The sequence below is a fragment of the Labrus bergylta genome, chromosome 3 (genome assembly GCF_963930695.1).
Source record: "Labrus bergylta chromosome 3, fLabBer1.1, whole genome shotgun sequence".
Taxonomy (NCBI): Eukaryota; Metazoa; Chordata; class Actinopteri; order Labriformes; family Labridae; genus Labrus; species Labrus bergylta.
The window spans coordinates 6,770,814-6,795,115 of NC_089197.1; the positions used below are offsets into that span (position 1 = coordinate 6,770,814).

Consider the following 24,302-nt stretch of genomic DNA (forward strand, 5'->3'; position numbering starts at 1 on the left):
CAGGTTTTTTACAAACCATGAAAATCAGTTAAGAGAGCGCAAAGTTTAAAAATATCACCATCACATGCTGAGCAGTCTCCTCTCTGACCGCAGACTTTGGCATACGGAGACATGAACCACGAGTGGATCGGTAACGAGTGGCTGCCCAGCCTGGGTCTGCCTCAGTACCGCTCCTACTTCATGGAGTCCCTGGTGGACGCCCGCATGCTCGACCACCTCACCAAGAAGGACCTCAGGGGACAGCTCAAAATGGTGGACAGCTTCCACAGGTAACACAGCCGACAGGTCTCATAGGTGTTATTTTATCGTCTTTGTGATGTCGTGATTACATGTGAAGACATCCGTCTCTGTGTTTGTGTAACAGGAACAGTTTTCAGTGCGGCGTGATGAGTCTGCGGAGGCTCAACTACGACAGGAAAGAGCTGGAGAGACGAAGAGAGGAGACTCAGATGGAGCATCAAGGTAACCAACACACGGCCGATATCCTCAGCTACACTTAACCTGCTGCTCAACGGGCCGAGGATGTGACGTTATTCTGTCGTTTCAGAAGTGCTGGTGTGGAGTAACGAGCGCGTGATCGTCTGGATTCAGGCCATCGGGCTCAAAGAGTACAGCGCGAACCTCTACGAGAGCGGCGTCCACGGAGCGCTGTTCGCTCTGGACGAAACCTTCGATCACAACACTCTGGCTCTGCTGCTGCAGATCCCCACACAGAACACACAGGTACACACAGCTGGTCATTCCCCCGATCACTGAACCAGTTCAGCATCATCTGTGGTCATTTCTATCTATAAGACATCATCAAAAATGACCTTAAATGCTCCCAAATCCATCATTTAAGAGACCTGGTCCAGATAGAACTGGCTCCATGATGCATTCTTAGGCCCCGAGTCCACCTAGCGGTTTGCGAGTGCCAGCGTCTTTTTACAACCGTTCAATCAGGAGAGAGGAGAACAAGTGCGGCGCCCAGCGTCCTTTTTTCCGAGCGCTCAAGTTGGAAATCTTTTCAGAAAGGCGCTGTTGACGTCACCGCCGCTCTTTTCCACGTGTATGATAGTTCCCTCATTTTTGCCGCCTACAGATCGTGTCTTCAATCCTCATCCTCCTCGCTCCGTGTCTGATCAGGAAATAAACGATCTCAAATAACATGCAGTAAAAAGTAACGGAGCAGTGTCGTTCATACAGCGGCCGTTATCAACGGACTGTTGCCATGGAGACAGGATGGACGTGCAGCACTTTTCTTCTCAGTGCACAAACGCTTCAAAAACTCCCAAACGCACAGTCAGCGCTTTCCTGCCTGGAAACAAAACTCTATGTGGACACGGGGCCTTTACATTATTCCCTTTAAAACAAACCTCCCACTCGCTCACTCTTCAGTCGAGTTTAACAGCGAGAGGTTACACGTTCCTGAGAGTGGAGACTCTGGTTCTTGGTGAATTAATCTGTTAGTGTGTGGCGTGCTGAGTGGGATATCATTGCTCCACACTCAGGTTAAGAAACCTGATTTGTCGTCATGTGGGCTCTTTCACATTTTCAACGTGTTTTTTTTTATATCTATTTTTGGGCTTCTGGCGCCTTTATTCTAGAGATAGGACAGTGGATAGAGTCAGAAATGGGAGAGTGAGGAACGACATGCACCTGGGCCCGCTTGGAGGACTACAGCCTCCATACATGGGGCTCACACACTAACCACTGCGCCACCAGCGCCTCATCATTTAAGATTTTTAGAAATCTTTTATTGTGTGCCAGGTCTCTGAGTTTCTCTGTTCAGTAACAGTTTGTGCTTTCCTCTTCGTGTCCTCTAGGCCAGAGCGACTCTAGAGCGTGAATACAACAGTCTGCTGGCCCTCGGCACAGACCGGAGAATGGAAGAGGTGACAAACACACACACACACACACACACATGCTCTCACACACACACTCTCACACTCACACACTCACACTCACACACTCACACTCACACAAACACATACACACACACACTCACACACACAAACACATACACATGCTCTCACACACACACTCTCACACACACACACATGCTCTCACACACACACACGCTCTCACCCCATACGCTCTCACACACACACACACACACACACATACACACACACACACACACACACACACACACACACACACTCTTCCCTGTACAGCACCACAGACGAAGTGAGAGCTGATCCGTGAATCCAACACCTCTCCTGGTGATCTCTCTCCTCCAGGATGATGATAAGAACTTCCGCCGAGCTCCCTCATGGAGGAAGAAGTTCAGGCCCAAAGACGTGAGGGGGATGTCGTTGGGTGCGTCCGACACCCTGCCCGCCAACTTCAGAGTGACCAGCAGCAGCGCAGCTTCATCTCCCTCCCCGCAGCCAAAGAGGAGCCCGATGGACGGTAAGATGAGGCTGCCAGACGTGTGAGCGTGTGTGTGTGTGTGTGTGTGTGTGTGTGTGTGTGTGTGTGTGAGTGAGAGAGTGAGTGTAATATGCTGTTACTTATTCAATAATAACTTCTCTGACGGGTCCAGAAGGAGCCCAGACTCCTCGTGTACTCTCTGAGCCGGTTCACACCTGGTTTTAACGCGCTGCGGAGCGAGACCCTCAGTACAGCCGGTTCTAGGATTAAAGTACTCTAAATCAGTCATGGCCTCAAGACCGGTCTCGAGACCTGTTTATGAAGGTCTCGTCTGAGAAACTAGAGCATCTTTACTCTGTCGTGGATCGGTCTCAGACTGGGCAGACTCCAGATTTTAAATCACAACCGGTCAAGACCACCACTGAATGGCTATTTTTCCACCTCATTTCTGTGATTTCTTTATTAATTAATAACTCTTCTGTAGTTTGATTTTTATCCCCTGGTTATGGTGGTGGATACCCGGGTGTTACGGTCTAAGTGAGTGACACGCCGCCTGCAAACAAGATCAGGGTTTTTCACTGATATTTATGGTCTTGGCCACGCCCTCGCCCTGCCTTGATCTTTGCCTTGTCTCTGTCTCGATCCCTTAATATCTCGGGTTTCGGTCTCGCCCTGCCTTGTTCTTGGTCTTGACTTTATCCCTAAATGTCTTGGTCTTGTCTCGGTCTCTGAGCCTTCTGGTCTCGGGTATGTCTCGGTCTCATTTACTGTGGTCTCGCCCACAACACTAGCCTGCTCTTGTCGCTCTCTCGTGCTCTCACCACGTCGGGCGCGCGTTGAAACCAGGTGTAAACGTCGTCTTTTGTTTCTCTCTGATTGGCTTTTCTGCTCTGCTGTTTACGATGCTGTGACTAACTGCATGTCATTCTACCAACATGGCCTCGCAGGAAGTCAGTCTATACAGAGGCTGGACACTGCCACAGTCAGGACCTACTCTTGTTAACACACAACGGTGAGTTCACCTTCTAACACCAACCACACTCCAAGCATTGTGTACGACCTCACTGCGGACGTCTTCTTCTCCTCGTGCAGGCCGACCGCAGCTCTCCTGTTCTTCACTTCTTGGCTTTATTAACGCACGTTGCTTCTCCTCTCTTTCTCTCCGTTTCCTCCCCCCCCGTCCCATCCCTCGCTTCTGTCCTGCTCCCCCCCCCCCCCCCCCCCATCTCGTGTCCGATCATCTCTCTCTTCCCCCTTCTCAGTTTATCCTCATTATTTCTATAGGTAACCGCTGGTCAGAGGACGAAGGGGAGTTCCCCGCGTTCAAGACCCGGATGATGAACTGAAATGACTTTAAGGACACTAAGAAAAGAAAAAGATTTTTTTTTTTTGTCGTCAACACACACAGAGAGAGAGAGAGCGAGAGAGAGAGAGAGAGAGCTTACTCACCGATCTCAGTCTCCCTAGAGGAAACCTTTTTAGATGTATCTACAGGTGTTGTTATATTTATGTCGACCGATGGGACGTTTTAATTGATTTTTAGAATAACCATGTAATCCTCTTTTTGTTGTCGCCTCTATCGACCCACTTTTTAACGAAAGAATAATTCCTCCACTGTGCCCGTATTAAGCTGAGCTCTCAGATGTATGTAACTGAATGTTTTTATGGTCTGGAGTTTGTATATTTCTACCGACAGACGTTTTATCTAATCTTTTTTTATAATCCTGATTCTATTGACGAGATGTACGTTATTGTCTCCTTCTCTTTTGATCTGACTTCTAATCATCAAGTGACTTTGATACGTGATATATAACTTCCTCATATCGCCCCGCCCCCTTTTTACCTGTCGTCATGTTTGTAGCTTCTCACCTGTGACTTTGTGTGAAAGCAGCTGTGAGGTCAGCAGGTGTGTGACTGTTTCACAAACCTCTCCACGCTGTGAGTCGTCCGATCCGTCGTCCGCCGATTTAAAAAAAAAAAAAAAAAACTGCTGGCAGGCCGGGCGACGGTGACGACAGATATCATGTGAAACACATTCTCTTCTTTTCTTTACTTTTTCATATCTATGAAACCAAAATGAAACTCTTGAATTTAAAGAATTAAAGCCATATATCAGTAGCGAGACAAAAAAAAAACTAAACAGAGGGCTTCTTTCGTTGAGCTCGAGGTTCTCTCTCGTTGACCTTGCATGCGGAAACTTCTCCACATACTCCCCCCCCCCCCTCCTCCTATCACAAAGCAACCTTCCTCACCTCTGGAGAACCACGCAGCGCAGGCTCACCTGTACAGGAGGACTTTAAACGTACAGACGAGCCCGACGTGGACACTCCTTCCTTCGATGGACCAACTTCACTGAGGCCTCAGTCGATCCACGCTGCGACTCGAGGCGGTGCGATCCACCCAGCAACCTTCTTTTTTCTTTTTTTTTAAACACTTGTATGACGATTTCATATCGAGCCTTATTGTTTTCTTAACTCTTCTCTGTCGTCTCTTCTTATTTATTATCACTCACCCTTGCTGTGTTTTTGTCAGGTGTACCTTCATAGCTGAAGCCCCAGTTCGCTCCTATGAATGTAGCAACGTCCCTCACGTCTAAGCTTCGTCCCGTCTTCGCTCCAAAACACAGGTTCCAACGCCGACTCTCATTGAGAACGAGAAGGAACCGCAGATTTTCTCCTCCACCCTCTGAGTGGTTAAAGCTGAACGTAGATTTGTTTTTTTTTCTGTTTGTGATTTAGTCATTCATGCACAATGCAAATCATGTCGCTGTTGTTTTTATTCCTGCTCTTCCCGTTGAATCCTCTGATCTTGTAACAATGATGTACAGTCTGAGTACTTATAAACTATTTTTATCACAATATTATTTATTGCTTACTTTCAATAAAATACTGAAACTTATTTTCCACGGCAGATTAAAGGACTAAAGATTTTCTTGTCTTCTCAACAACCTCTTGGTCTGCTCCTGTCCTGCTTTTGGTTCAAGAAAAAAAAGGAGTAAAGAGAAGTCCTTGTTCAGTGTGTTCGTCATGACGGTTATTTAACAATGTATGACATTAAAGGTCACATTCTCCTCCTCTTCAGTGTAAATTAGTCTCAGAGCTCCTCAAAACATGTGTTTGAAGTTTCTTGTTGTAAATCCACTCTGATCCTGTATTTGATCATGCCTATAAACCCCTCTATTTCAAGGGAAAGGGAAGGGGAAATCTCCAAACGGCCTGTTTGAGCACACATTTTCTGAAAGGTGGAGCAGGTAAAAGATGGAGAGGATGGACTTTTCTCATTGGGGGGTTTGTAGACTAGAGACGCATATTAGTGTTAGAGTGGATTTTCAATCATATGTGACCTTTAAGTTGATAACATTTTAAATTAAAGCACAATATTCACCATTAACTTGCTGCTTTTTAGCATGCTAATTATTTTTGGGCCTGTATGCTTTTATTTTAGAGTCAGGCCCTGGGTGGAGAGTGAGAGAGAGAGAGAGAGGGAGGGAGGGAGGGAGAGAGAGAGAGAGTGGGTCTGTCTCTGTACATGGGGCATGTGTACTAACCACTCTGCTACCAACCTCCCCACATTCAGATGAAGGAATGACATTAAATTAGAAACGTCAAAGTCATCTTTATTGTCAATTTTTGCCAGACATAATGAACATACAGAAAACAAATCGTTTCTCTCTGACCTTGGGGCAAACTGCAATCGTATAAAGAAATACAGATAAACGTGCATTTAAAAACAACAAATGTGCATGGACTTGAACTAAGTTTAAACATATATAATGCACTAACTGGGTTAGCACTAAGATGGAGAGGTGCCAGTTCACTTCTGAGCACGACTGGAGTGGCCTCGAACAAGGCAGTGACCCCTCACCGGCTCAGGAGCAGCGGGCAGCCTCCCTCACTCTGACATCTCTCCATTAGATCATGTCCACAGGATCCTGTTTGTGAACGTGTGTATTATGGAATTTCCCCTCTGTGGGATTAGAAAAGTATAACTTCTTCTAACTTAGTGAAAAAGAGGCCACAATTAATTCCTTGTAACTCACAGATTACGTGTTGTATAAATCAGTATAGCTGAGCTGCAGAGAAACTTGAGTCACTCAGGATAATAACTTTTGTGCATGTTATTATCTTGTAAAGCACAAGGTGGTTATATTAAAAATGTTCACTTTTTGGGACTTAAGGGTCTCCATAGAATCCTACAATTACCAGGTGCATTAATTTATGTACAATAATTATTTTATTTTCAACTTGATCTAAGAAAAACAAAGTTGGATGTGTGTTTTTTTCATTGTGAATTTGCCCTAATGAAGATGGAGGAATGACATTAAATGGAAACAAAATGCCTAGAAACATAACTCTGAAAAAAAAAAAGAAGTGAAATTTAGAAATTATTCTGAAATTTACGGGGAAAATGTACATGTTGAAGCCCCGCCCCCCTCGTGACGTCAGTGCTGGCTGAGCTCGGGATACTGGGAGAGCCGGAAGAGAGCCATCAGATCCCTGAAACGTAACAGTTTCTCCATCAAAGCTGGAGGTCTGAACGGACCCACGTCCACCAGGGGAGGATTTTTACAACCTGTAGAGAGTGTGGCCGGAGCTACCTTTTGTCGAACAAGGTGAGTTTTACAAGATGTCTACCTGCCGTGTGTGTGTAAAGATCAGTTAATCATTCCGGGAGGGAGGCGTGTTAGCATTAGCCGGCTAGCTGACTGGAAAACTGGAACAGGAAATACCAGCGACTCAGGCAGACTCATACACCACTATTCTGATTTAATTTAACCTAAGTTCATCACATTTGACCTCTTTTCGTCACTCGATGTTAATTCCCCGTCGTCGATTTAACCATTAAGGAGATTTTCATCCTCATTTAAACGTCTGTTTGATAAGTGTGATCGCGAGCGTCAACGTTTAATTAAATGCGTTTTAATTGGGAAAAGCTGCGCGCGCATCCTGGTAAGTTAAATACATAAAGTGGCTTGGCCTACTTTAAAGAAAACTAACCTACATTTACGCAAAAGGTAGGTTAACGTCAAACGAGCTTTACGTAAATGACGTGATTGCAGCTTGTTAATGTAATTTATCAGCTGTTTCCTGTTATTTAAGAGCTTTTTCTTTTTTAACAAGTCGCATTTTGTTGCACCTCTTCTTCACGCAGCGTGGTCACAAAGAGGGACAATGTTCAGATTTGGATTGTAGCTGTATATGGGTGTGGCTGTGTTGTGGGGAATTCTCTTGACAGACTTAAAGTTGAGACTTGGAGCTACTTCCGGGTCTGAGGTGGCTCTTCTCTGTGTCTGCCCCCCCCCCCTGTGAGGTGAGCAGAGCCCCTGATTCAACACAGATGCTGATGCCCACATTGTGCTGAGTCAGGAATCAGGTTTAGCACAGAAAGCGTTTGTTCCTCTTAAATGCTAATGCAGACTCACAGACACACTATTCAGTAAAGGGAGTCCAAACCTTCTGATGACACGATTAAAAGGGCGGCTGCAGCTCAGTGGTAGAGCCGGTCGTCTCTCAACCTGAAGGTTGCGGGTTCGATCCCCAGCCACAAACCTCAGAAGTCCTTGACACCCACGTTTCGGTAATTTCTTGATTTTTAGTTATCAATTGCTGCAGTCACGTGGCCGATGTGTCCTTGGGCAAGACACTTAACTCGGAGTTGCTCCCATATTCTCCTCATGTTTACCTTCCATGTTGTCAGTCTGTGAAACCAGCAGAGCAGCTTGGCATGATTTGCAAAAAAAAAAACCTCTCGCTGGCATCACTAAAACTCACATCAGACTTTAAAACAGCTTATTTCAGCTGCTGTCTCTTTAAGGCCCCACTCCCACTGATTGGCCCGCTCTCTTGAAGCCCTCTGAAGGGAACAGAACGCTGCACGGCTGCCAGGTGAGGGGTCCTCTCCAGTGCTGGGAGAAGAGAGCCTATCACCCTTGTCAGGCTGCTTTTGTTTTTTCTCCGCAAAAGTGCCGTAACTCAGCTCAGCCGTCATCACGTCTTCATAGATTCATATTGATTCCATTACAGCGTAATGATGGCGTCCCACTCTGTGACTTCACATTGCGTTTCAGTGTTGTGGAAGCACGGCACAGTGGGAACTACACACACACACACACACACACACACACACACACACACACACACACACACACACACACACACACACACACACACACACACACACACACACACACACACACACACACACACACACACACACACACACACACACACACACACACACACACACACACACACACACACACACACACACACAGTGCTTCGCCCCCTTCTGGCTCTTTTTGTCGTCTCATAAAGATGTGAAAGTGACAGATGATGTCGCATACAAACAGACAGAAAGCAGAGGAGTTTAAGTTGTCTTGATTGCAAGAATATGCTGGCAACATTTAGGGTACAGATACATTGCAACTGTGTTTGTGCAACTTCGAGAGTTTGCAGGAGTTTCTAAAAACGCGCCCCATTTAACAGAGGCTGCTGTCCTCATCGCCCTTTGCTGCATGTCTCCGACCCTCTCTCCTCCCAACATTTCCTGTCTCTCTTCAGCTGTCCTATCAAAAAAACAACCCAAAGAAAACCCCCAGTTTTGGCTGCAAAAGACGTCTGATTCTGTTGCTGTGGTATCAAAACAGTTAGTGGTATCATACAAATACCAGTATGATATTGAAGTTTAATGTTCTGCTACTGTGACCACGCTCTCTTTCAGCACGTAGCTCTGCAGCGTCTGTGTTTAATGCAGGTGAGAGGGATTCAACACGACAGCAGGATTTTTCACACGTGAACTTGCGAAAACAAATTTCAAGAGGAAGACTGCTGAGTTTAAGGTTGATCGATGAATCGGTTGAATGCCAGCGGGGGCCGATATTTGCCCTGTTGACCCCTGCGGACGTCAACCTATTACCAAATATTGTGGCACTGGGAGAGTTAAGATGACTCCTTTGGGACGTTAGGGGCGAACAGGAACACAGAAACACTCAAAAATAAGCGATACATTCAGACAGTATTCCCTCAGCTTTTCACCATGTCCTTTCTTCTTCATCTTCTTAAAACAATCCCCTTTGAATCAGGTAGATAAAGTGTGTTTATCTGATTTTATGTGATGCTGTCTTTCAGTGTGTGTTGCTCTAAACATGTGGAAGGCAGCAGCAGGACAGACCATCGGTGTGGCTGTGAATGACGAGGGGGACGACTGGGAGACCGACCCCGACTTTGAGGTACCAAAGCTCCCTTCACTCGTCCTCAGTGCGCTTCTAAAACCATCTTCTCCCTCTCCTCACTCGCTGCATGATAATCATTGAACCCTCTTCTTCCTGTTCTCGTGGATTTCTAGAACGATGTGTCGGAGAAGGAGCAGCGCTGGGGGGCCAAGACGGTGTCGGGCTCAGGACATCAGGGGCACATAGAGTAAGGAAGCGCATGTGGTTTCCTCAAAGTATTAAAAATGGCCAACACAGTCCCACAAATGTGTCTTCCTAACGCTGTGCTTTTCTTGGTTAAGTATCCACGAACTGCGGAACACGGTGTCGACGGAGCACACCAGCCTGAAGCAGAAGGAGCAGGAGTGCATGCCCAAGGCCTCGCATGGATACGGAGGAAAGTTTGGAGTGCAGCAGGACCGCATGGACAAGGTGAGAGGGGAAAGGAGACACAGGGTCACAGAAGGACAGTTTGACCTTTTCCAAGAGTCCTGGAGAAATCGCCGGGTTTCCTGATTTAGATTTGGATTGTGCTAAATGATTCAGAAGCTTTTCTGTAGATTTGTTTCTGCTCCACAAATGGACCTTGACTCTCAATTTACACATACTCCCATTGGCCGCGGTCCGTCAGTGCCGCAGTCTTTTGCTACCACTTTAGTCAATGATTGTGTTTCCACAGCGAGCGCCGCGGTCTGTGTCCTGAGCGTGCCAGCAGCGCCACTACGCTCTGCTACTTTTCAACAGAGCTCGCTGCAGCCACGTCAAGCTGGACAGAATATCACAACCCTGACAGGAAGTCAGACAAGGAAACGCACAGAGCTTCCGGTCAATTTCAAAATAAAACACAACATACTGGGCGTGTGTGGAGGAGACTACACCTGAGGAATGAGATACGCCCGCACACTTACTCAAATGTCACCAAAAAGTTTTATTCCATCACAGTCGCAACATTTGGACCCTTTCAGCGGTCTTCTCCAGGTGATAGTTTGTGACCAAAGGAGGAGGGGCCACACCCACATATATAGATTTCAACACCAATAGGCTGATCGCAGGTGTGGTCAAACATTCATTTCTTGCACCATCATGTTTTTCTTTGAGCGGTGACGCCAGTTTAGTTGTATTTGTGATTTTCCTGCAGCAGACTCTAAATATAATCCGGTTTGCATTATAGAAATATGTCCTTCATATTTTAAAGAGAGCTCTCCTCTTCATTTAGCCGACGTTTTCACAAATCTCAGGACTTGAGGGTCCTTTCAGCTTTAGGAGCAGTTTTGTCTGTGTGTGTGTGTGTGTGTGTCTGTGTGTGTCTCATGGTGTGTGTGTGAAAAGGCTGACTCAGTTGTGGCTGTTTCACACTCCATAATCTTTCCTGGCGAGCGGCTCTGTCCATCCACACCTTTCTGTCTCTTGGCCGTGCGGTCACAGCAGCATGAATGTGATGACCCTGCACTGTTTACACCACAGTGTGTGTGTGTGTGTGTGTGTGTGTGTGTGTGTGTGATGAGTCAGGTGTCACCGCCTCTGAGCGCTGGCTGTGTTTCCTGCTGAACTGTTCTCTTCATAACCCCTCCACCTCTCCTCAGTTGTTCCTAATCTATTCTGATTTGTGTGTGTGTGTGTGTTTCTTCACAGTCTGCTGTGGGTCATGATTACCAGATGAAGTTGTCCAAGCACTGCTCCCAGACCGACACGTCAAAGGGTTTTGGAGGGAAGTATGGAGTCCAGGCTGACCGTGTTGACCAGGTATTTCTTTCAGCGCGTTCACGACATCTCTATACTTTTAAAGATGATGACTGATTGGTGCAAAGGGTTGGGGGACTTTTCTACTTGAATGCTTCAGTTGGTATCCAAAACCTGCGGTATCCGGGCCAAGTTCCAGCTCAATCACCCGGCGTCAGTCGTGCACTGGGTCCGATCTCAGCCCAATCAGCTGTCCTGCCTAGTCAGCTGAACGTCTGACATGTTTGATGTTTTGGCACATAATCACACTCGTGTGAGCAGAGCCAAGAGCCGATACCCAGACCCAGACTTACCCTTGATGTGACCTGCTCAAACTTACATACAGCATCTGAAATCACCATGGCAACAGAAGGCACGTCCTATTTTATCTGCCCCCCCCCCATCAGTGGAGAAACTATGGCAGAAATATCTGCAGACCTCCGACTGACAGTCAGTCTCTTTAAGTCATTTAGACCCCCATCTTTGGTCAAGATAAAAAAAAAAAAAAAAAAGCAAAACAAGAACTACCCTTACAGGAAGTGATGCACAGCTGGGCTGATGCAGCTCCAGGAAATATTCACAATCATGGTGACTCTGATGTGGTTAAGACATGAATGTACAGTGGAATAATAACTTTCTTCTTTCTCTCTATTTCCAGTCAGCGGTTGGGTTTGAGTATGCCGGGAAGACGGAGAAACACGCTTCACAGAAAGGTGATGTCACACCTGTTGTCTCTCTCTGAACATCTATTTCAGCTTTTGACAGATTACCTGGAGTTCAGTTTGTCAGACTAGTCCTGAAACGTTTGAGTAATATGCTGCATGACCCAGCACGAGGACATCTGATTCAGACGACACGTTAGAAATGTAAACTTCTTGACCGTGTGCAGATTGCCTGCAGGAGACACACTGAGCAGGTTGGCTGCAGCACACACACTCATGTTGTGTTGATCAGAAGCTGCCTGATCTCTGCTCTGCCAGGTTCCCACTCTCCAGACGCACCATGTGAGCCTGTTAGCGGTGTGGGCTGGTGAAGCTGCTGTTTTGTGTTTGTTTCCCTGGCACAGAATGAGTCACAGAGCAGTTTGTAAGAATGAAGACAGCATCATGTGGCTTTGTTCTCCAGCACATTAGATTTAAAATGAACACTTTATGAGTGCTGTTATAATCCGGAAAACTTCCACCTGAAGGTAGAGTCAGGAGAAATGTCCGTTGCAGCATGGGCCGCTCATCGCCCCCAGAAGCTCACCCTCACTGCAGGACGTAGTGTGTACGTTTACTGCTTGTCGCTAGAACAAGCTAACCGCCGGTGTTTGTCACCTTCCTGTCCAACAGGAAGCAGATCAACTCCACGTCCACGGGTAAAAGACAACACAAGGTTCACCCTCGTTTCAGAACGAGCTTTATCCGCTTGGTGTTTCTCCTCACTCTGATTATATTTTCTCTTCTTGGGCACTACGTCCACGTCCAATCACTAACTTGTATCCACTCCTAAACTCACCTGCTGCGCTGTCATTGGCTGGAGGAAACACACCAGCCCTCCGCCCAGAAACGTCCCGAATCAACCAGAACAAAGCAGAACAGTAAAATCCAGTCAGAGGACAGAGTCTCTGCAGACACAGTCACCACCACAGCATGTACGGAGGCCCAGAAGGGACGATGGAGCAGCTCTACTTTAGGAGAAGTCTGTATTTTATTTTGAAGGAGAAAGCTGCTGACTCTGCCTTTGAATAAATATCTGTTATGTCACTATCTTCTGCAGAATAAGTTTAACACAGTTGTGATTGAGTTGATGTCCCGTGGATGAAAGTCCGCTGCATTTGTTTTATCTGGTTGTCCGGTTGGTTTTCCTGCAACCTGCAGTTACCACTCATGACCATATGTGTCGCCAAAGAGCACCAAACTGAGATCTTTGGCGTTTACACCCTGTAGTCACTGTTACATTAGAGGTCCAATGTGCTGGAGTAAAAGCAAAACAATACAACACACTGCAGACTGAGGTTTGACTCATAGTGACCCCGCTGCCCTGAGAGTCCATGTTGCTTCTTAGCTTTTAGTATTTGTTAGGCTGCCTTTTCATGTCGGCATATCATCATCACCTTTTGTTTTGCTTTCATCCCCCGCAAACGAGTGCTGAACATTTACCCAATTCCAGTGCTTCCTCCGTCACCAGGAATAGATTAAATGTGCAGAAAACAGGATTGTTAAGCCCTGTTTCCACCAAGCGGTTCCAAAATCACCGGTCCATACTGTCCGACTTTTTTTCTACTCTTCTGTTGAAGTGCCAAGCGTACCAATCCGACCCTGAAAGGCACACAGCTGATGAGAAAGAAGACAAGTTACTTGACGTCCCCTTCGTTTACTGTGTCATGTTTTTCTTCTACGTTGAATTTATTGGCGGGGTACACTGTGTCGCGCTGCTATGATGTCACGCTATTACGTAGCTGAGGCAGCTATCGGCGTCCGGCTTACACACGGCCCCTGATCCTTACCGGACCGCTTGGTGGAAACGGGGCACAAGTTAAAGTAAAGGAGGAATTTGGAATAGGGCTGCTTCTTTATCACTGCCTACCATGCTGCTTCACCCTGACTTTGCCCCCTCCCCCCCCCCACCCCCTGCTTTGCTGTGTAGACTACTCCACTGGGTTTGGGGGGCGATACGGCGTGCAGGCTGACCGCGTGGACGAGAGCGCTATGGGCTTCGATTACCAGGGCAAAACCGAGAAACACGAGTCCCAGAAAGGTTTGTATGGAATCCCCTTTAACCTGGAGAGAAACGGCGAGAATGGATACACACACACACACACACACACACACACACACACACACACACACACACACACACACACACACACACACACACACACACAGCGTGGTCTGACTCAGCGAGCACAGGTCCTGACAAATCCTGTTATTTTGTTTTTTCTTCCTCTTCCTTCATTCCTCAGCTTCTCGTCTGCTGCAAACGATTTCTCTGTTTTTCCTCTGGGTTGCAATGCATGATGGGATTTTTCCCCAACGACCTCAGTTTTTTAAAACACGAATGCCTGTCACAATATTTTTAAAGATACGGCACACACAGAACATCTGCCTCAGAGGAGTTTAAACACCTTTTTGGATGTAGGTGGTCGTTTACTCTCCGTCTCCTTTCATGTGTTTCTGCGGCTCCCTCCGCGTCTCAGATTACAGGGGAACGCCACCGTGTACCAGCTGGTCTGTGGCTTCAGCCTGACCCAACTGGTTTCCCCAGAGGAGTGGGATGCTTTAATTTATGTAAACTCCTTCTTTTTGTTCAAGCCTTTTGTTGTAAATATATCAGCTTTCCTCCTGCTAACTTATTCTTTTCTCCTTAAAACACACTTCTAAAATCTCCTCAGATGGCGTTGTATGGTTTTATTTTTGTATTTCTTGCTTGTTTACTATCTACAGGCTGACAGAGCGTGCAGAAAAACACGCCGCCACGACACCTCAGATTAACCGTACAGATTCAAAACACAAACACAAGAGTTTGCTCCATGGGATAAAGTCATCTCCACCTTTTCTTGTGCTAATTTTTGCTTTTCCTCCTCCCGGCCTCCGGCAGATTACGCTAAGGGCTTTGGCGGCAAGTACGGTGTTGAGACCGACAAGGTGGACAAGAGCGCGATGGGCTTCGAGTACCAGGGCAAGACGGAGAGGCACGAGTCCCAGAAAGGTTAGTGTGACGAACGAGTCGACATCTCCCTGACTCTGCTGCTGCCGATGCTATCAGAGAGGCTAAAGGCTTGTTGAGTCCCTCCCCCCCCTCTCTCTCTATCCCCTCACTCTGTCTCTCTTTCTCTCTGTCTCTCTCTCTCTCTATCCCCTCACTCTGTCTCTCTCTCTCTCTATCCCCTCACTCTGTCTCTCTCTCTCCCCCCTTACTCCCTCTCTCTCTATCTTTCTCTCTTTTTCTCTGTCTCTGTCTCCCTCTCCCTCTCTCTCTCTCTCTCTCTCTCTCTCTCTCTATCTCCCTCTCCCTCTCCCTCTCCCTCTCCCTCTCTCTCTCTCTCTATCTCCCTCTCTCTCTCTCTCTCTCTCTCTATCCCCTCACTCTGTCTCTCTTTCTCTCTGTCTCTCTCTCCCCCCTTACTCCCTCTCTCGCTCTATCTTTCTGTCTTTTTCTCTGTCTCTCTCTCTCTCTCTCCCTCTCTCTCTCTCTCGTTTCTGTCCCGACTCGTCTGAACAGCAGAGGCAGCTTCACCTGCAGATTCCTGACTGACACACCTGTGCAGACTTTACTGCCTGGTTGGCCAACAGCAGCTGATAGTAACAGGCTGATATTGGAGGTGTTTATGTCCTCAAGCATTCCCCACAATGCACCGGGGCTTGGTTTGCAAACATGGTGCAGACTGTGATAACTGGGTCGACCTCTAACATGCACCAGTGAGAAACTTACGGGGCTTAAAGTTGTCCGGCACCGTGCTAGATGTCTGATCTGAGGCTGTGAGGACGCACTCACCCTAACCAACGTTACTAGCCTATCAGAAACAGAGTTTAGTTGAGAGTGATGTCACCTGTCTGTTACTGCAGGGGGGCCGGGGATTGGAGTCCCATCAATGGCGGTCAACATGAGCTAATCAGATGTATTGTGCTTTGTTAACCATGTTAATTTCAGCTTTTTTGAGTGGGTGTGTATGTGACTTCCTGTGCTTCTGCAGCCAGCCTCTAGTGGACACCCAATGAACTGCAGTTTTTTTGCACTTTTTATACGTGTCATACAGAGAACAAAAGAAACTCTCAGAAACGTGTTAATGTCGTCTCCTCTCTTCGTGCTCTGTGCGTCTGCAGACTACGTGAAGGGCTTCGGGGGCAAGTTTGGTGTTCAGACGGACAGACAGGATAAATCGGCGCTGGGATGGGACCACCAGGAGAAACTGCAGCTCCATGAATCCCAGAAAGGTACTGCTTCTGATCTGCTTCTAGAGGCTTTTATTCCCTATATTTACAGGTTTGAGGAGATGCACCTACATGGCTTCACCTTCAGCTGTAGCTTGATAAAGGTGTGACACATGAGTTAACGTCTCCTTTTTTCTGAACTTTTCCATTTATAAGAAAAATAAAAATTAGGGCCCGACTGATGTGAGTTTTGGGGCCGATACGATATATCAGCCAATATCTTTTTTAGATCTACGTTCAATCTGTAGAGATAGATAGATATGGCTATACACATTTATTGTGTTGATGGTAACTACCCAGACAAGATGGCTACCCATCTTGTCTGGGTAGTTAGACAAGATAGTTAGTTACAGGATTCGAGCCACTAAAATAAAATTCCTCCGTAGGGTGTCTGGGCTCAGCCTTAGAGAGAGGGGGAGGAGCTTGGAGTAGAGCCGCTACTCCTTCACATCAAAAGGAGTCAACTGAGGTGGTTTGGGCATCTGATCAGGATCCTCCTGTACGCCTCCCTTTGAAGGTTTTCTGGGCACGCCCAACTGGGAGGAGACCCTGGGGTGGACCTAGAGCTCATTAGGGATCATCGTACATCTAGCTTAGGAACACTTCTGAATACACCAGGAGGAGCTGGACAAGGTTACTGGGGTGGGTGGAAGTTTAGGTGGACTTACTACAATTAAGGCCAGGATAAGCGGAAGAAAATGGATGGATGATCACTGCTCGACACTACGCAGAGTGATGATGCTTGTTGTAATCCATATAGCGCCCTCTGCTGGTGAAAGAGAACTGCTAGTGTGATTACAATAAAACTCAAATGAAATGCTGTTTGACTTGTGAATAAATTGAGTAATATCGGCGCATATCTGCGATAAAATTAGCCGATACCGATTGTCACTGGATATGCTGACATCGGCCGATATTATCGGCTTGCAGATTTATCGGTCGGGTTCTAATAAAAATGTGTAGTTGGAAGTTGTTTAATGTTATTAACTCTAAAACCTTCCAACAGCAGATCCTGTTGACCAAGTTGAAGAATAACATGCTTCCTTTTGTTAAACGGTTCCACTTCAAACTGTCCTTCTTCTTCTTCTTCTTCTTCTAGGAGGGCTTTTAAATCCACCTCTTCTAGTCTGTCTGCTTTGAGTTCAGCACCCTCAAATCTTTCTTCCTGTTCAGCTCTGATGTGGTTTCATTGTGGCTTCGGATGTGGTCTTTCAAAGCTCGATAACTTCCCCAATCTGTGGGAGAAATAGAAGCTCTGATAAGAGGAAGTCAAAACCACACACTATGGTAGAAGAAGAAAAACACAGTTATACCGTAAAACTCCTATTAAGAGCTCAGGCTTTTATTTGCTGCAGTCTATGAAATGAGCCGGCTCTTATTTACAAGGTGACTGACAGCAAAGATGGGACACTCCCTTTTTTCCCTCAGCAGAGCGTGTTAGCTTGTTTTACAAAGTGGAGATAAAGGTGCATTAATAAAATCCACATCATGATTGAAATGTTGACCTTTGACCTTTGTCAACACCAGAGTAAAACTTACATCGTCTCACTGCGAGCCGTTTATCAACGAGCCTCTGAGTGTTGAGATTTGAGTCAACAGCTCATCAAAACAAAGCACCGCACTTCAGTTTGTCCACCTTCAAAGTAAAAGCACCACACTTCAGTTAGTCCACCTTCAAAATAAAAGCACCGCACTTCAGTTAGTCCACCTTCAAAGTAAAAGCACCACACTTCAGTTAGTCCACCTTCAAAATAAAAGCACCGCACTTCAGTTAGTCCACCTTCAAAGTAAAAGCACCGCACTTCAGTTAGTCTACCTTCAAAGTAAAAGCACCAGATGTTCTACAGTAGGCAATGGGAAACTGAAATCCACTGAGTAGATAATGAAATATTTGACTGATGCAGTGTGGGACAGCAAGCGTGAGATCATGCATGATGTGTCGTGATGTCAAGCGTTCGCGTGCGGTTAGGACACGGTGTAATCGAGAGCTGCCTTAATTTGTAAAAATGTGCAGCAGCACCAGGCTAGTGAAAGTTACCAGATCTTAAATATGGACAGGCTTTTATTTGAAGTTTTACGGTGAGTAGATTATAGAAAGCCTTTTTTCTTATTATTTAAAATCAAATGTTTGGTCTATTATCCTGGACCCTCCTCTCTGTCTGCTGTATCAGCGTGTCTATATGTTTGTCTGTATATATATATGTGTTTATATATGTGTCGGTTATCGTGTGTCCATATCTGTGTGTGTGTGTGTGTGTGTGTGTGTGTGTGTTGTATTGCAGACTATAAGCGTGGGTTTGGAGGGCAGTATGGGGTACAGGTGGAGAAGCAGGACCAGTGTGCCCTGGGATATGAGCACAAGGAGAGCCTGGCCAAGCACGAGTCCCAGAAAGGCACTGAAACTCCCCTGACCCCCCGCCCCAATTTTAAATCCCCCCCCCCCCCCCCCCCGAGCTTGACGCCCTGCCCTTCACACCATCCTCCTCATCCTCAGCCCTGCCTCCCTTTCCCCTATTCCCTATTACACCCCTCCCGCCTCTGCATCACCAGAAACACAAAAGATACCCTCATGTTAGCTCACATGTTTTAACGTCATGGTAAAAAGTTAAAACCAGAAAAAGTGTTAACGCTAACCCCTCCCACTCTCCGCCCCCCACACCCCTCCCTCCTGCTGTTTCCAGCACGGCCATGATGTGCTTTCATTCATTTTGTGCATGTCATTGTCCCACATGCGTTTGATGAAGCTCACCTGCTGCGACCTCACAGAACCACAGCTGATCTTAAAGCAAAGATTGAGCCAAGATGGCTGCTTGACCCCCCCCCCCCCCCAATGTCTGGCTTATATCGTATATAAGATTCTCTCCTCTTCTGCTGCGTTCAGTTTTTATTTATGGTTTCTCTTCTTTACAGGTTTGCATGAACGCATCCGCCCGTCCTCTGACCCTTTTAGTTCTTCTGTTTATCACTTTAAACCAACCACAGTCTGCGTTGTCTGAACGCAGAGAGGGCTCCAATACTCACCTCTAATCTGTAGGGATTCTTTCTGTAGTGATGTCACACACTTGGAATAACAATCTGAGTCTGTCAGGGACAAAAACAACTTTTAGGGGACCCACTTTAACAGCAAGGTTACCTTTTTTCCTGCTGCTCTCTTATCCCTAAATTCCACCAGATGAGTGTTCGGTCCGTCTCTCCGCCCCGCCACATTAAGCAGAGCTGATAGTTTTTTACTTTATTCGATGTGTGTGCTTCCTCTGACTCCGCTGCGTCTCAGCTCCCTCAGTCTGGAGTCCTCTCCAGCAGATTTCTGCAGGATGCCGGAGTACGGAGCATCAATTTAGCACAGAACAGATCGAGTGGGACAGGAAGTCAGACATCGAAAAAACATTAAAACATCCGGTTGATTTTCAGAATAAAACACCCAGTTTTGACGGTTCAGAAAAATGACCTTATGTTTGTTTGTTGATGTGTTTTAAATGGTTTTATACCACAAACATCTGGATATCTCGGGCTGTAGCGAGTGTAATCTATAATAACTCCGGGAACTCCTTTTGGCACTCCAGCTGTCCGGCGGTGCTGCTGAGAACGCAGCCTGTGGATGATGACAGGTGAGGAGTGCACACGTATCTGGTGGAAGTTTAGGGTTAAGCTAGTGGAGCGATTCCCAAACAGTTTGTTTCAGTAGTAAATATTTGAAAAGTGGCCCAGCTCTGAAAAAGAGTTTGAACGATGCAGACTGTGGTTGTGTGGTTTACAGAGAGCACACACTGACGCTGCGTATCTCATCTTTGTCTCCAGATTACTCTAAAGGCTTTGGAGGGAAGTTTGGCGTCCAGAACGACCGGATGGATAAGGTATGGAGTGTTACTTTTTGCGTTTGTGTTTGTGTTTGGAGAGCTCCGTCTGACGTCTTTGTCTCTACAGAGCGCGGGAACTTTTGAACACGTGGAGAAGCCGACCCCATCGTACCAGAAAACCAAACCTGTGGAAGCTGGTGAGAATTCATCGCCATCAGCTGTGTGTGAGCCAGAACTTCCACCCGTGTCTGAAATCCTCACATAGTTTCTGTCTCTTCTCATCAGCCGGCAGCAGCACAGGAAGCATCAAGGCCCGCTTCGAGAACATCGCCAGGGAGAAGGAGGAGGAGGACAGGAAGCGGGCTGAGGAGGAGCGGGTGCGTCGACAGGCCAAGGAGAAGCAGGAGCAAGACGAGGCACGCCGTATAATCGAGGCTACGCCCAGGGCTCCCTCTCCTGCTCCTGCTCCTGCTGTGAGTACCGTCCCCGTCCCCAGCCCGACCCCCAGCCCGACCCCGGCCGTCCAACCAGCTGCTGCTCCAACACATGAGGTGAGTCGGGAGGTCTCTCTGACGTAAGCAGGAAGGTTGTGGAAATACTTTGATACGAGGCAGATGGGACGTGTAGATAGATCTATTGCATGAAATGTAAACAGCTGATGTTTTGTCTTGTTAGAAATCAGAGGAGCCGTATTACGATACCACAGAGGAGAACGGCGAGCAGCTGTACGAGGCGGAGCCACAAACGCAGCAGCAGGAGGAGGAGGAGCTCTACCAGAACCCAGACGAGACCGCAGCAGCAGGAGGTGAGCATCGTTTTTTATTAAGTGATGGTGCTGACTTCTTTCTTGTGTGTAATACCTGACACGCAAGATTATATAAGATTTAAAGGTCCAATCAGTGAGATGTGTAGTGAGTGAGATGATAAAGTGATCTTACTCTATGATCAGACATTAAGGAAACATGCTATGTTGAAGTGCTGGCTTCTCTGACAACAATGCAGCAGCCAGTATGTCCTCCTTCTAACTTTAGATTCTGCTCCTGAATGCTCTGGATTTGTTTGGCCCAGAGGAGGTAGGCGGTTTTAAGGTACCCCCACACGTCCATTTTGGACGCCCCTCAGTTTCCCAGATATGAGAGCAGTTATCAGGTCAACAGGTGTTGCAGCGATGGAAGCGGGCAAGAGAAGTGGTTCAGATAGAAGTGATTGTACCCGACCTAAAAAGCCTCTGCATGTTTCTAATAAGCTCCACGAGCAGAAACGTGCTCAAACTAGGATCGGGGGGAGACAGCTCTCTACAATGTTTAGAATTTAGACTGCAGTACCCATTTTAAACACTAGGGGTCAGAGTTACATATTATTAACTACTCAAAAACCACTCATGTGAATCTTTTCGTTGATTGAACACTGAACATATTAACCGTCTTTGAAGATGTAGTGATGCAGGACGTCTGCACACTGAATTCCTTGTTTTCATATTTTCTTTTTGTGAGATTTCTGATTTCATGTCCTCAAACTGTACTGAGAAGTATCCTGTAGCCCCACAATCAGTCCTCAGTCAGTTCACCTAGATCACAAACAATCCTTTTTTTTTCTTCCTCTGACAGACGGCCAACAGTACGACTATGGCGAGGACCTCGGGGTGACGGCGGTCGCTCTGTACGATTACCAAGCAGGTGAGAGACTGAGAGCTGTGACTCGGACTCAAAGGCCCTGCGCTTTAAGAGTCTGCAGAAGGACTCAGAAACTTTTTCACATCATTTTGGGGAATTGTTGAAACGTGGCCCAGCTTTGTGTCTGTGCTGCTTTCTGACAGATGCACCAGGATCACAACCCAAAAATGATCATCAGGAAAAAAGTCTTTTTGGCAAACAGTTTATCCTCCTCCAACATGGAGAGCAGCTCGAGAAGCTGGTGATGTCTTTGTTCATGTCATTCATCACCTTCTGTTCTCCTCCCTTTAATCGATCTGTCTTCCTGTTTCAGCCGGCAACGACGAGATCTCCTTCGACCCCGATGACATCATCACCAACATCGAGATGATCGATGAAGGCTGGTGGCGAGGCGTCTGCAGAGGCGCCTACGGCCTCTTCCCCGCCAACTACGTGGAGGTCCGGCAATGATTGACGATCCGTGTCCCTGTGCAAGAAAAAAAAAAAAAAGAAGAGAGCGAGAGAAAGGATACGTTTTTCAAACCCCTCTTTGTCCTTTTCATACCCCGATGATTTCTCTCCTCACCTCATTTTAGCGCTTTAACTCCGGCTTTTCTTTCCCTCCTCCTCCTCTTCCAAAAGTTTCTCTCCGCGCTGCAGGAGGAGGTCGACGACTTATCCCAGAATGGATTAACACTAAGAGAATATTTAGACTTCATTATATAGATTAAAAAAACAGACGCAAAGCGTCGTCACAGTCAAAGCTCCAAAATGCAGCTCGGACGTGGAGATGCATTTTGCAGCTTTTTATTTTTCTAAACACGGTGTTCGAGTGCGATCAGGTTCTTCTTCACACATGCTAGAGGAGAGTTTTTAAGTCTCACCAAAGACCAGAAGGAGGGGGGGCGGAGGCTCACTGCTGAGTAGCTCCACCTTCATGTAAGCAGGAGCAGACTGTGGGTGATATCGTTTGGAGTATTTGTATATTGAGGCTAATTCCTGACGTCGACCAATCGCTGATCCACGTTTTGCTTCTCGGTGCGTCTGCAGAACGAGGATTTTAAATCTCCTGATCGACGCTTCAAGCCGTCTCCTTTTTTTCTGAATACTCACATCTACCACAGAGCTTGTTACCAATGATTCAAATTCAAGTTTCCTCCTTTAACTGGCACTTCAGCTGCTCAGAGTAAACGGTGCCACAAAGTTTAGGACTTCCTCTCCACTGTGGGTAAATCATAGAAACGCCACAGCTCACGGCGTTGTTTGAATCATCTCCGCTCATCTTTGTACAGAGAGATCAGGATTTATGAGAATTTGTGCTCGTCTTTGTCTTCATGTCTCGCTGCCTGCGGGTTTGTGTGTCGTAACGTGTCGATGTGCACACGTGGTGAGGCACGGTGACGGAACAGCTGACATCCTCCATCAGCCGCCGAGCCGTGTGCCCCGACCTCGGAGTGAGTGACCTTTTCAAAACGAGAGGGCTTACGACGCCTGTAGACGCGTTTATCAGGCTGCTGTTAAGGGAAAAGGCTTCGTTGCTTTATTTTCTCTCCTAACACTAATTATCTCTAACAGACAGCGTCTGTGATCGCAGTAGTGTAGCTCAAACAGGTGTGAGTGTGTGTGAGTGTGTGTGTGAATGTGTGTGTGTGAGAGAGAGAGATTCATTAAAATCATCTTCGGGGTTTTTTAATTAAAAAAAAAAGTGACCTTTTCAAAAGCATTATTTTTATCTGTACCTCTGTTTGCTCGAGTCGCATCATTACCTGCTTGTTCTTTTTTTTTAGTTTCAATAAATAAACTATGACTTATAAATCAGTCTGTCTTTTAATGTCAACAAACAAAACACATGATGCATTACACACTTCACCATGTTTCTTTAACTCTAATAAGTGTCTCTAGTCTGTCTACAAACCCCCCAATGATAAGAAAAGTCCATCCTCTCCGTCTTTCACCTGCTCCATTTTTCAGAAAATGTGTGCTCAAACAGGCTGTTTGCAGATTTTTCCTTCATGACATCACAAAGGGCAGTAGCCCCTCCCACAGGTGGGTGACTCCCACAGCTAGGTGTTTGTTCTGCCCTCTGAGTCTGCCTTCTCACCGTAAACAATAGGACATGGAGCGAGAAAGCCAGAGACACCCAAGCCCTTCCAGAGAGGGGGCGTGGTCAGACACAGCTCATTTACATATTTAAAGGTACAGACACAGAAACAGCCTGTTCTGAGCAGGGCTGAAATAGAGGGGTTTATAGACATGATCAAATACAGGATCAGAGTGGATTGAGGAGCTCTGAAACTTATTTAAACTAATTGAAGAGGAGGAGGATATTTGACCTTTAAATAAAATACAAGAATTGTGTAAATGTTTTACTGTTTCCTGTAATAATGGGACAAAGTTCATGCAGATCCTGAAGACATGAGCAGTGAAAATTAACCCTTCAGTGCCCTCTGGTGGAAAAACTGAATTATGCATCTCTGAGCTGAAGTAGATAAAGTGAGTCAGGCTTCAACTACAAACAAATACACCAATAACCTTTTTAACGATTACAGGTAAATTGAGAAATAGGTGCTCTCTTAGTGATAATGGGCATAGACAGACACTGAAATGGATTAGGCCCAATCATTGAATCCAGTCAGACTTTGTGTAATCATCA

At 46.5% G+C, this 24,302-nt stretch overlaps 2 protein-coding genes across 16 annotated transcripts in view; both read left to right on the plus strand.

Moving 5' to 3' along the window:
- The window catches only part of ppfia1 (PTPRF interacting protein alpha 1), a 47,114-nt gene extending 41,861 nt beyond the window's left edge, over positions 1-5,253 (plus strand). For 8 of the 13 annotated variants that reach the window (XM_020646406.3, XM_029279813.2, XM_029279806.2 and 5 more), the window contains 6 exons: positions 94-269; positions 365-462; positions 548-723; positions 1,806-1,874; positions 2,223-2,394; positions 3,640-5,253. In XM_020646406.3, the coding sequence (XP_020502062.1) occupies positions 94-269; positions 365-462; positions 548-723; positions 1,806-1,874; positions 2,223-2,394; positions 3,640-3,701 (753 nt within the window). In that variant the 3' untranslated portion in view covers positions 3,702-5,253. Of the gene's footprint in view, positions 1-93; positions 270-364; positions 463-547; positions 724-1,805; positions 1,875-2,222; positions 2,395-3,302; positions 3,368-3,617 lie in introns of all 13 variants that reach the window. The other 5 variants (XM_029279808.2, XM_020646413.3, XM_020646414.3 and 2 more) reach the window with 3 other exon arrangements.
- A 1,553-nt stretch (positions 5,254-6,806) lies between these two features.
- Positions 6,807-23,467, plus strand: LOC109976228 (src substrate protein p85). 3 transcript variants are annotated; one of them, XM_065952565.1, is made up of 16 exons: positions 6,809-6,967; positions 9,483-9,583; positions 9,700-9,773; positions 9,868-9,997; positions 11,198-11,308; positions 11,943-11,997; positions 13,916-14,026; positions 14,867-14,977; positions 16,093-16,203; positions 18,483-18,593; positions 19,999-20,054; positions 20,125-20,194; positions 20,283-20,548; positions 20,673-20,802; positions 21,605-21,673; positions 21,984-23,467. In XM_065952565.1, the coding sequence occupies exons 2-16, from the start codon at positions 9,500-9,502 to the stop codon at positions 22,118-22,120; spliced, it is 1,626 nt and encodes a 541-aa protein (XP_065808637.1). In that variant the 5' UTR covers positions 6,809-6,967; positions 9,483-9,499; the 3' UTR covers positions 22,121-23,467. The 3 variants fall into 3 exon arrangements, with proteins under 3 accessions (XP_065808638.1, XP_065808637.1, XP_020482046.2); XM_065952566.1 differs by lacking the exon at positions 13,916-14,026 and having other exon boundaries at positions 6,807-6,967; XM_020626390.3 differs by lacking the exon at positions 18,483-18,593.
- The last annotated feature ends 835 nt before the right edge of the window (positions 23,468-24,302 follow it).

Bases quoted from the DNA above. Each gene is read 5' to 3' on its own strand.
- LOC109976228 (XM_065952565.1), top strand. From the start codon at position 9,500: ATGTGGAAGGCAGCAGCAGGACAGACCATCGGTGTGGCTGTGAATGAC. The intron at 20,549-20,672 runs GTGAGTCGGGAG...TTGTCTTGTTAG, and splicing joins CTGCTGCTCCAACACATGAG to AAATCAGAGGAGCCGTATTA. The intron at 21,674-21,983 runs GTGAGAGACTGA...TTCCTGTTTCAG, and splicing joins TCTGTACGATTACCAAGCAG to CCGGCAACGACGAGATCTCC.